Here is a 12,026-nt window from a genome sequence, read left to right on the forward strand (position 1 = left end):
TATTTATTTATTTATCATTTCCCCTATAAGACAACAACTTTTTAAAGGGCAGTTATATAATCAAAGTTAACTTAGAATTCTAGGACCTGAATTGTACATTTGAAGAAAATCCAGAAACATTAAATGGTTGGGCCAGAATCTAAAGAAGCCTTAATGAAAAGTTATTCCATGATGGGTTTGTTGTATTTGTAAATGATCACATACATCTTTTCATATAAAAAAGACCACGTAGGATAAAATTTTTATTTATAAGTGTAAAAATTTGTTTAAACTCTACTTACTGAATACAATTTATTGACACAAAAGATATTCAAACATAAATAGACAATTTAAACTGACTTCATAGAATAACCAGCCATATTAGGTCAAAATAGCAGCAACTGACGAAAGGATAGAGCCCTGGGAGTAGGGAAATGCATGATAGAAAAATTAAGGGAAATGAGAATGACAGACAAGGTGCAGGGGAAAGTGCAATCACATTGTGTATATTTTCACTAATATTATCATACAGATGATTATGAATAGTTGAACAAAAAATAAAATTTCTTTGTAAACTTTTATTCAAATTATAATTTTACAAGAACCAAAGCATCCAGAGTATTTCCATTCTACTATGTACAGACTTTTATTTTATTAAATTTATTTCTATATTATGCTGTTGTTCTTATGGGTCATGAAACAGGAACCAACTCATAGCTGATGCTCCAGTGGATTTTACAGGCTGTAAATCACACAGGAGCCAACTGTCAATCTTTGTCCTACAGAGCTGCTGGTAGATTTGAACGAAGTGTCTCTGCATGGACAGCGCAGCTCCTTACCACAAGGCCACCAGAGCTACCTATATTTATATGATTTACTTAGAGCATATGGTAGGCATTGACCTAATCCTTTAGGAAATTAATTTCTTTAACTATGAAATTATAAATTTATAATTTGTGAAGTTATTATTATCCCACTCTAAAGAGCAAGAACCTCAAGTTAAGGGAACAACAAAATTACTCAAATTAGTAACCAAATCAGAACTCAACAACCACATAAAAGGAATCATCTGTGCCAGTTCATTTTTCATATGCACTAAATGGTTTCCTATTAGATTCTTTTTGTTTGTAATTTACTCAGAAAATGGGTAATAAAATGGCAAAGGGTGCTAAACATATCCTCAATCATTTACTTATTCTAGATGATTCAGGTTTAATCTTTTAAACAGATTTTTCTGAAAACCAAAAATTCTGTTCATTCCCAGATAAAGAATCTGGTTCTGTCATACCCTTGTCCAGCCATAGAATTTAAACAGTTCTGTCCTTAAAGTCAATGGGATCAAAACTTACTCAATTAAGGAACAGAAACAAGAGAGAGCACAATTCATTCAAATTAATAAGTAATACACACACACACACACACACACACATCTATCTGTCTATCTACCTATTGTCGCTGTTGTTGTTATGTGCCATCGAGCCGCTTGAGACTCATAGCGACCCCTATGTACAAGAGCTCTATACGCTCTTCTATCCTGTGCCAACCTAGTGATCTCAAATGCACATATTCCCAAGGCTCCAGTCACAGAATCGATCCATCTCATCAAAGGTCTTCCTCTCCTTTGCCGCCCCTCTACTCTGCCAAACATGATGTCCCACTCCAAGGACCAGTCCCTCTATGCAACATGCCCAAAATATGTCAGATGAAGCTTCAGAATCCTTGATTCCAGGGAACATTCTGGCTTCACCCTCTCTAGGACAAACCTGTTTGTTCTCCTAGCAGTCTTCTCCAGCATCACAGCTCAAAGGCATCAATTCTCTATCAACCCTATTCACTGTCCAACTCTCTGATGCATAGCACATAACTGCAAAGACTATAGCCCGGATCAGTCACTCCTTAGTCTCCAGTCTGACATCATTGCTCTTCAGTACTCTTGAGAGGTCCCTCACAGCCAACTTTCCCAATGCAATTCGTCTCTTGATTTCCTGGCTGCTGTTACCAAGAGTGTTGACTGTGGAGCCAAGTAAACTAAAACTGTTAACTATCTCAATCTCTTCACCATACATACTGATGCTGCCAATTGGCCCAGTGGTTAGAATCTTTGTTTTCTTGATGTTGAGCTTCAGTCCATATAGGAGACTGTAGTCCTTGATCTTCTGCAGCAAGCGTTTCAGGTTCTCCTCAGTTTCAGCAATCAGGGTTGTGTCATCTGCATAACGCAGGTTGTTGATGATTCTTCCACCAATCCTGATGCCACATTCCTCCTCATACAGCTGAGAGTCTCAGATGATCTGTGCTGCATACAGATTGAAAAGGTATGGAGACAGAATACATCCCTGATGAACCCCCTTCTTGATTTTGAATCATGTAGTGTCTCCTTGCTCTGTCCTGACAACTGTCTCTTGGTCCAAGAATAGGTTTCGCATTAGTACAAGTAAATGTTCTGGGATTCCCATTCTTCTCAGAGTCAGCCACAGTTTGTTAAGATCCATACAGTCAAATGCCTTTGCGTAGTCAATGAAAAACAGATATTCCTCTTGTCCTCTCTGCTTTCTGCAAAGATCCATCTAACATTACCTATAATATCCCTAGTTCTATGACCTCTTCTAAATGCAGCATGCACATCTGGCATTTCTCTGTTGACATATTGTTCCAAACGTTTTTGGATAATTTTCAGCAGAGTCTTGCTTGCATGTGATATCAATGATATGGTTCGATAATTTCCACACTCTGTTGGGTCACCTTTCTTTGGAATGGGAACAAATATTGATCTTTTCCAGTCAGTGAAACAGCTGGCTGTTCTCCAGATTTCTTGGCGCAACTTAGTGAGCACATCCAGGCCAGTGTCTGTTTGTTGAAATATGTCAATTGGTATGCCATCAACTCCTGGAGCCTTGTTTTTTGCCAATTCCTTCAGAGCAATTTGCTATCTACCTAACTATACAAATTGTGAAGGAAAAAAGAACAAAAACAACCAACAAAAAACTAAATTCAATGTCTTATCCTGCTTCTGAAAACCTGCTGGAGGGTCAGCTATGGGTCAGTTCTGACTCAATGGTACTCAACAGCAGCATCCTGATTTTGTCTTTTATACCTTGCACATTTACAAAGAGTTCTGGTGGTATTGTCCTTCAAGAATTATGTGCCACAACAAAGGCAGTTTTCTACTGCAGCTCAAATGCAATAGTGGCTCCACAGGACAAATATGGGCAGTGTCCCATGCAATTGATAGTATCTGAAAACCCACTGGAGAACCCACTGGTTCTACGGCAATGAGTGAGTAAGAGATTCCTAACAGAATAATTGAAACACAGGTTTGGTATAGGGTTACAATTTTGAAAATGCCATCAACAACAAGTACCAGGATAAAAAATAGAATATAACATTTCTACAGTCTCTAACACTCTTTTCAATGCTTAGATGGGAAAAGTATAGGATAACCATAACATGACATTAGATTGCACATAATGTCTTCATCTTTAAACCTATTCTTTTTTTCTCATTTTTAGAAACATCTTGAAATGTTGATATTCTAGTCAATCCAATACTATTTATTCTGCAATATATCATGAAATCTATATTACCTTCCTTCAAAGAGATGATTTAGCATTTTACAGCCACTTTCAGCCACTTCAGGACAGTGTATATTTCTCAGCATTAACTCCAATACATTCAGATATATTCCTTTTGACAATAGGATTTTTCTGAAATTAACTACAAAATATTTTGGTTTAGCATTAAGAGCATAGTTTCCAATTTACACATGCAATATTAAGATAGTTTACATTCATACAAAAGTATTTCTAATACCATATAATTTATTTCATTAACAATTGAAGAATAATCAATATCTCTTTCTTTAAAACATATGTTAACTTAATTTTTTTATGTATTTATAAACCCTTTGCTCAAGTTTTGGTTTTAAACAATTCATTCACAATGTAGACTGGTTCTAGTGTGATAATAAGATTCCCTGTTCATTGCAAAAGGGTGTGGTTTTTTTCAGAAAGATATTTTTAAATAATAGATTTCAAAATAAGAATAAAGTTAAATCTCTTTCTGATACTTAAAATAGTTCCACAAAATAATTGTGCTGGTGTAAATGGTGCTAAGATTCACCTGTTTTGTTAGACACTAGTAATCTGGGAATGAGCCCCAGAAATACAGAGCTAATTCAGCAGTGGCACAAGGTAGGGCCAGGGCCTAGATCTAGACTGGCTGCTTTTAGCTACTGTTCACTCATCTCACAAATTTTCATTTTCATTTCTATACATGCTACCATGTAGAAAGGAATAAAACACACCAACAAAGAACATCTATAATCACAATTATTTTTCATGAAGTAATATTATAGCTTAAGAAACATGCTGATATGTTTTAGAACTATTTTTATATCATCCTGGGGGACATAAAAATATGCAGGCAATGATAATCACAACATAAATCTCTATTTCGTAAACTTCCCTCACAAGATACAAACTCATTGTCTTGAAGTTTCCAAATAAATTGTCTGAAGCTTTTATAAAAGTATCAATTCCAACTCTATGTATAGTAATTCAATGCCTTCAAAGTACCTTGTTTAAAGAAACTTTAGAAAATTTTCATGAAAATGCTTTTTTAAATATTATATATGAGTCTCAAATTGGGAAAAGATAAGGCACAAAATCAAATAAATACTCTAAAATATTACAAATTCCTAAAACACCCTTTACCACTAAATACCTCTTAAAGTCAACCTGACTATCACATATTAAAATGCAAAAAGTTGGTTATCTTTCAAAGTTGCTATATTCTGACATAAAATATATTTTAAAAGACTGAATACTAGACCAGGATATTACACATACTCCTTACAAGAAATAACCAAGGACATGTACATTACTTACAACAATTAATCATTTGAGATCAAAAGGACAGCTCTGGTCTAGGGTTAAAGCTGAGAGCACAAGAAGAGAAAGGAAAGGAGAAGAAGTGGAAATAGTAAACAAAGAGTAGAAATGGAAAGGGTCCTTTGCTTTGTGTTGATTGCAATTAATGTCACACACACAAAAAAAGTGTGTGAACTGTTGAATGCAAAATCAATTTGCTAGATTTCACTCAAATCACATTAAAAAGTTAAAAAGATCCATTGGCTGGAGTTTGGATGCTGTTTCTTTTGTACACACTGCTGCCAACCCCACTTGACAACGTAGATCTTTGTGAAGACCTTGACCGGCAAAACCATCACCCTTGATATTGAGCCAAGCAATGCCATTGAGAACGTCAAGGCAAAGATCCAAGACAAGGAAGGCATTCCACCCCACCCCCACCCAACTGTAGAGGCTGATCTTTGCTGGAAAACAGCTGGAAGACAGGCTCAATCTGACTACAACATCCAGAAAGAATCCACCCAGCACCTGGTGCTTCGTCTGAGAAGTGGAAAACCCTGACCAGTAAGACCATGACCCTTGAGGTTGAGCCAAGTGACACCATTCATTGAGAGTGTGAAGGCAAAGATCCAAGGAAAGGAAGGCATTCCCCTTGACCAGCAGAAGCTGATCTTTGCTGGGAAATAGCTGGAAATGTCTGACTACAACATCCAGAAAGAGTCCACTCTGCACTTGGTCTTGCGCTTCAGGGGTGGCGTCTAGGTTGCCCTCTCTTAAGCCATCAAGAAATTTCATTGCACTTTTCTTTCAATAAAGTTGCTACATTTCCCGCCTCACTCCCCCCCTCCCCCCCAAGAGAAAGGAAGCAACTGACAGGGAGGAATATCAAAAAGAAAACAACACAAAACCACAATTGATCACTTTCTCAGTAATGCCTTACTGGCTACATAATCACAATTTCACCTAGTCTGACCACTAACCTTTCATATTCTGCTTTATTTATTTTCCTTAGTTACCTTATGTTTTATTAACTTTATTCACTATATTTTAAGTTCCATGAACCTGAGACTTTTCCATTCTTTTGTAATAAAGAGTCCTGGGGGCACAGTGTGTTAAGTGTCAGGCTGCTTGCTGAGAGGTTGGTGGTTCAAATCCACCAGGTGCTCCTTGGAAGAAAGACAGACAGTCTCCTTATATATACAAATGTGGACACCTAGAGGAGGGTCATTATGAGTTAGATCCACTGAACAACAGTGGATTGTTAACAGATGTATCCCAAGCTAAGAGCATTTTATAACAGTTGAATAGATATTGAGGTTCAGTCTTGAAACCACCACAGCAAGCTCACCCAAGGAACTATCACCCAAGGAACTATTCAAGAAAACACTATTGAGTTCTGCATACCCATACCACCACACACTCTTCGGGGAGAAGTTGCCCTCAAAAGCTGGTGAGTGAGCTCCACAAGTTCTTAACATTTTCTTAAGGTAGAGTTCAAAGACACTAAAAAGGTAGCTGAGGACAGTTTATCTGACTGTTGGGCAGGAACAAAGCAGCATGGAGCTAGCAAGAACAAAAAACTGATTTTGAACAAAGAAATCAAGAATGATTCCAAATGGATTTCATTCTCAGAAACTATAAGCAGCAGCTCAAACCTACAAAGTCAGTGTAATTTTGTTTGGGTGTCAAAAGACTTTCAGAGAGTTAAGAATTACAGTGCCAACACAGCACTATCTGCATACAGTAAATGGTAGCCTGCTCTCTAATAGTATTGAGCTAAAAACAAAAGCAGCAAAGTCTAGCCCTTATGCCCAGGAATGGGGTCCCCACTGAGCCTTTCTAAATGCAGAGCAGAATATGAGTTCAAGAGCAGCTAGCTCCTTTTCTGGTCCTCGTGTTTTAATTCAGTCTCTATGGAAACCCCTGTCTGTCTCTCATCGCTCTTATTAAAATGCCACAAGAGACGTGATATGAAAAAGGAAGAAAAAGAAGGCGTACTTTCCCTCTTGGTTTGACATTAATAATAGCAAAGCAAAATATGCACAAAGTGATTTATTTCATTCTTCTACTCTGCTTGGGTTTTCTGTGAAAGGCTCGTGCAAAAACTGGTCTGTCTCAGATTTTCAGTATTTTTTTTCCTTCTAAAAATATACTGCAAGTGTTGCCAAGTCACAATGCCTCTATGACGAGTTTTCTCCTAAGGTTTTTCGGCAGCATTTCCTGTTTATGGGAACCGAAATCTGAATAACCAGAGCTTCATTCTAAACCTCAGGAATTCTTCCAGCAGGTCTTTAGCCCTTCCTCTCTTGGTAATAATGCAGAGCTACTCATCAGACCAAAAGAACATTTTCAGAAAAATATAGGAGTATAAAAATTTTACAATCAGCAATTTTACCAGATTTAAAAATGCTATCTACCTCTCCACTCAGCATTGTGTGAAAATTTTCCCAAGAAAGTAACAGTAAAGTATATATATAATGGAACATGTGGTGGGGTGGGGTAGGGTGGGGTGAGGTGGGGTGGGAGAGGACTGCTGTTTACTGCAGATTCCAAATAACCAACCAACACACACACACACACACACACACACACACACACAAACCTGACCATAAATGAAAACGCCATCAACAAGCAATTAAAATAAGATACAGGCAAATACAGAAAACCTATACAACCACTACAACGTATATTGTGAGAATCTCTATGTAGGATCATGGAAAAAATGTACAATCTGTTTGGAAAAGAGTATAATTTCATTCCTGTAAAAAACATACTGTGTATGCTAGTTTATATTTATATTTATAGAAATATTAAAAACAAACATTACATTTTTCCTTTTATTTTCATATCATTATCAATATGTATCTATAACTAAAATTGGTATACTGTATCACTTTGATAATGTACATTACATGTTCTTCTCTTTATTAAATATTATAGCACACCCCTTACCATTTTGTTCTAAGAGAGTTGACAACGCATTTGCAGATGCTTGGAAGACTTCTTTGGATGAAGAATGCATCAGCATGGACAGTATCACTTCTCTATGAGCTGGGAACCTTTCAGAAATTGGGCCACAATATTAACAGCAATCTTTTAATAATGTACTCAAACATTCACTTATTACAATCTAATCTTTCTAACAAAAAAGAAAGACAAATAATATTTTAGACCATCTCACATGTTAAGAGTAAATTGCAATAAAATAGTTTAAAAGTTAGGGTCAAGTCCATTGTTGTTGCAGTTGTTTACCGTTGAGCCAGAAGCCATTGTCACTGACCCTTGAGCAGATTTTCAGAGGCAGTAAATCACAAGGGAGGAGACTGCCCATCTTTCTCCCGGTGGAGGAGCAACTGGTGAACTCAAATCACGAGGCTTTCAGATTGCAGGGCAGATTCTTACCATTAGGCCACCAGAGCTCCCCATTATACATTAGGAAAATGAGTATTTCTAGGTTTCATCAAAAGCTGTTTTCTGACTCTGTAAATCACACAGGCAGAGATCTACCCATCTTTCTCCCAAGGATCCTCTGGTGGATTTGAACCACCAGAGAGGCACGGCCTTTGGATAAACAAAACTCCATTGGTCTAGGCCACGAGAGTTCCCTACAGGAAAAAAACTCTCAAGAAATTAAGAAAAAAATTGATAGGATCGAAAACTTAAAGTGAGTAAAAGGAGGTACCAGGAAATGTGATAGTAATAAGAAATTTCTATGAAACAAAGAAGGAAGTTAAGTGGGGGGGGAACCTGAATGTTTATAAAAGTTTAAGATATTTTAAAGTTACTTAGGAGCATGAAACATAAAATATTTCTTTAAATAATAATTATATTTTAAAATAGCTTATGAATACTGATTCTGGTCTTTTCAGTAACTTGCTATACGTCTAAGAGCTAGACAATGAGTCAAGATGACAGAAGAATCATCGATGCCTTTGAACTGTGGTGTTGGAGAAGAGTTCTAAATATTCCATGGACTGTGAAAAAGAACAAACAGATGTATCTTAGAAAAAAATTAGCCAGAATACTCCTTGGAGACAAAGGATAAAGAAGATTCATTTCACATACTGGGCATATTGCAAGGAGAGGCTATTCCTTGGAAAGGGACATCAAGCTTGGAAAGGCAGCAGGGTCAGCAAAGGAGAGGGAAACCCTCAATGACGTGGATTGACATGGTGACAAATGCAATGGGCTCATCTGTGCCTGAGATTATAGGACAGGGTTCAGAGCTGTTGTTCATAGGCTTGCTCTGAGTCATATTTGACCTGATGGAACCTGACAACCAGCAACATGAATAATGAATTTCAGTGCTGAGATCTGAAATTTATAAACAACATGAATCCTCTCTGCCTTACTCTCTTACACAGACTGTTCAATATTAGGATTTTGGCTCAATAAACAGTTTTATAAAGAATTAATATTTCTTTTCAAAACAGGGATATTTAAATAGTACCGATGTCATTAATTCCCTTTTCACTGGCAGCTAGATGGCATAAAGAAAACTACGCAAGTAGGCTGTAAAAATTTGAGACATAGAATATTACTATTTAAGTCTCTGCAATAAATTAATCCAATTTAAAACCCCAGAAGGTAAGGAGATCACATCGGACATAGATAAGCAGCAGGAAAGAATATAAACAAAAAGTCTCCCAGACATAAAACAAATCTGAAATGCACACAGCTACAAGTTGTCATTTGTATCACAGGGAGAAGGGGTTCATATTATGTTTGAATAGCAGCTGCTCTTGAAAGTCTCCCCAAGAGCTGACAGCTTCAAACAACCCTCTCAACAGAAGACAGGTCAAAATGCCACATCGGGCAGGGAATCACTGTAGGAGGCTTTCAAGTCTAATCTGATTTCTGATGTTTACAGCCTGCTGGCAATTCACAATGGTAGTAGAAAAGGTCACAGATGGCTGTGCAATTCCTATGACCTGAGATTAATTAAAATAAGATTTTTTTTATCATTATCAGCCAGAAAAACAGAGCCCTTTCCTTAATCATTTGTATATTGAGAGTTCTAGTGGCATAGTCTACAGGGATTTGTACTGCTAATCCGAAGATTGTACCTTCCATCCACCATCGGTTCCTCTAGAGGAAAAACAGCAATCTCCTCTCTTGCAATTTAGAGCCTCAGAAAGCCAATAGAGGGTCAGTTCAGAGTCAACTTCAAGTAATGAGCTTCGTTTTTAAAAATTCATAAATTATGGAATTACACCTAATTCCAGATCTTTCAGTAATAACCTCAGACTATCTTTGTCTAAATATTTATTGCAGTGATATAAAATACTACATATCCATTTCCAGTCTATGTCAAAACTCAAAACATAAATAATGATATCCAAAATACTTCCAATAATAAAAATTACAGTTAAAGTATTTTATATGTATCGATAAGAAATACAAACTGGCATTTTCTATTTTATCAAATAAAAATTACTGACTGGCCATCTTCATCTCCAATTTTCTCATGTAAACTGTTTTGGTACATGAGGAGATTATTTAATGCCCAGCATGCAGCCTCCTGGATAAAAGACAGAAAAAAATAAGAAGTCTGTGAAATAAAAATTGTTGTGCAAACCTAAACAGGAAGGAGCTATAGTGTCTACAATAAGAGGCGAACCTGGACGTGCTGGTTCTTCCTATGCCATGTTAATGCTTTGTAGCAGGCTTCCAGCCAAAACAACTTTTCTTCTTCTTCTTCAGCATCATTTTCCTGATTCTCATTCTTTTCCTCCAAGTCTTGATTTAAGAAAATAGTCTCAGCTTGAAAAAAAAAAGTACATATAAAAATTACAGTTTGAATAGCCAGGTTTATGTTTTTGGAAACTTTATCAACAGAGTGGGTGGCTCCTTGGTTGCTATTGTTGTTAAATGCTGTTGAGTCACTTGTGACTCATCCTGACCCTGTGTACAACAGCTCTAAATCCTCCTCCATCCTAAACCCACTTTATTGTCTCGGACACACTCACCCTCATTACTCAAGTCGCTGAGCCAATCCATCTCATCCAGGCTCTTCCTCTCGTAAGCTGTCCCTCCACCCTCCCAAGCATGATATCCCTCTGCAAGGACTGAACCCTTCTTGCAACACGTCCAAAGTATGTCAGACAGAGCTTCAGAATCCTTGCATTCAAGAAGCAGCCTGGTTTCATCCTTTCCAGGTTGAATTTATTCGTTCTCCTAGTGGTTCATAGGAAAAAAACAGATTCATCCTGGAGAGGGTTCAACTAGGCTACTCCTTGGAGGCAAGGATTCTGGGGCTTCGTCTGACATACTTTGGACATGTTGTAAGGAGAGACAGGTCCTTGGAGAAGGACATCATGCTTGTTAGGGTAGAGGGACAGCGCAGGAGAAGACCCTCTATGAGGTGGATTGATTCAGTGACTGGGGTAATCGGGATGGGTGTGTCAGAGGCAATGCAATTGGCACAGGATAGAGCAGGGTTTAGGGCTGTTGTACATAGGGTCACTATGAGTTGCAAATGACTCGATGGCACATAACAACAACAACAGCAGTGGTCCATGGTATATTAAACACTCTTATCCAGCACTGCAGCTCAAATGCATCAATTCTGCTTTTATCACCCCTACTCACTGTCCAGCTTTCTGATGCATATCAATTAAAAGCGAAGACTATAGCCTGGATCAGGCACACCTTAGTGTCCAGACTGACATCTTTGCTCTTCAGTATTCTGGAGAGATCCCTGGCAGCAGACTTTCCCAGTGTAATTCACCTTTTTATTTCCTGGCAGATAGTACCAAGAGTCATTTCTGAAGCACATGGAACTGAAAAACAAATTTTAGCCTCAAGTTTCAATACTTAAGGATGCTTTGTGCAGAATATGAAATGATCCATAAAGCATTAAAAGAAGATGAAAGGAGTATACAGAGTCACTGTACCAAAAGGAGTTTGATGACATATAAGGATTTCATGAAGCAATGTATGAGCTAGAGCCTGTGTTGATGAAGGAAGAAGTTCAAGCTGCTCTGAAGGAATTGACAAAAAAAAACCAAAAAAACAAAACAAGGCTCCAGGAATTGACAGGATACTAATTGACATATTTCAACAAACAGCTGCTTCCCTGGACATCCTCACCAATTTTTACCAAGAAATCTGGAGGGACAATCACCTGGCCAAATGACTGGAAGAGATTCACATATGTTCCCATTCCAAAGAAGGTGA

General features: G+C 37.6%; 1 protein-coding gene across 1 annotated transcript in view; it reads right to left on the minus strand.

The window, feature by feature from the left end:
* Window positions 1-12,026, minus strand: part of LRRK2 (leucine-rich repeat kinase 2) — a 244,601-nt gene that overhangs the window by 171,668 nt on the left and 60,907 nt on the right. Inside the window, exons 9-12 of the mRNA XM_006888199.1 lie at window positions 10,468-10,610; window positions 10,289-10,368; window positions 7,800-7,906; window positions 3,564-3,693 (exon numbers count right to left, since the gene is read on the minus strand). Coding sequence (XP_006888261.1) covers window positions 3,564-3,693; window positions 7,800-7,906; window positions 10,289-10,368; window positions 10,468-10,610 — 460 coding nt within the window. The remainder of the gene's footprint in view (window positions 1-3,563; window positions 3,694-7,799; window positions 7,907-10,288; window positions 10,369-10,467; window positions 10,611-12,026) is intronic.

Source organism: Elephantulus edwardii, unplaced genomic scaffold, assembly GCF_000299155.1.
Source record: "Elephantulus edwardii isolate Elephantulus edwardi_28Jun2011 unplaced genomic scaffold, EleEdw1.0 scaffold00065, whole genome shotgun sequence".
NCBI classification, from domain to species: domain Eukaryota; kingdom Metazoa; phylum Chordata; class Mammalia; order Macroscelidea; family Macroscelididae; genus Elephantulus; species Elephantulus edwardii.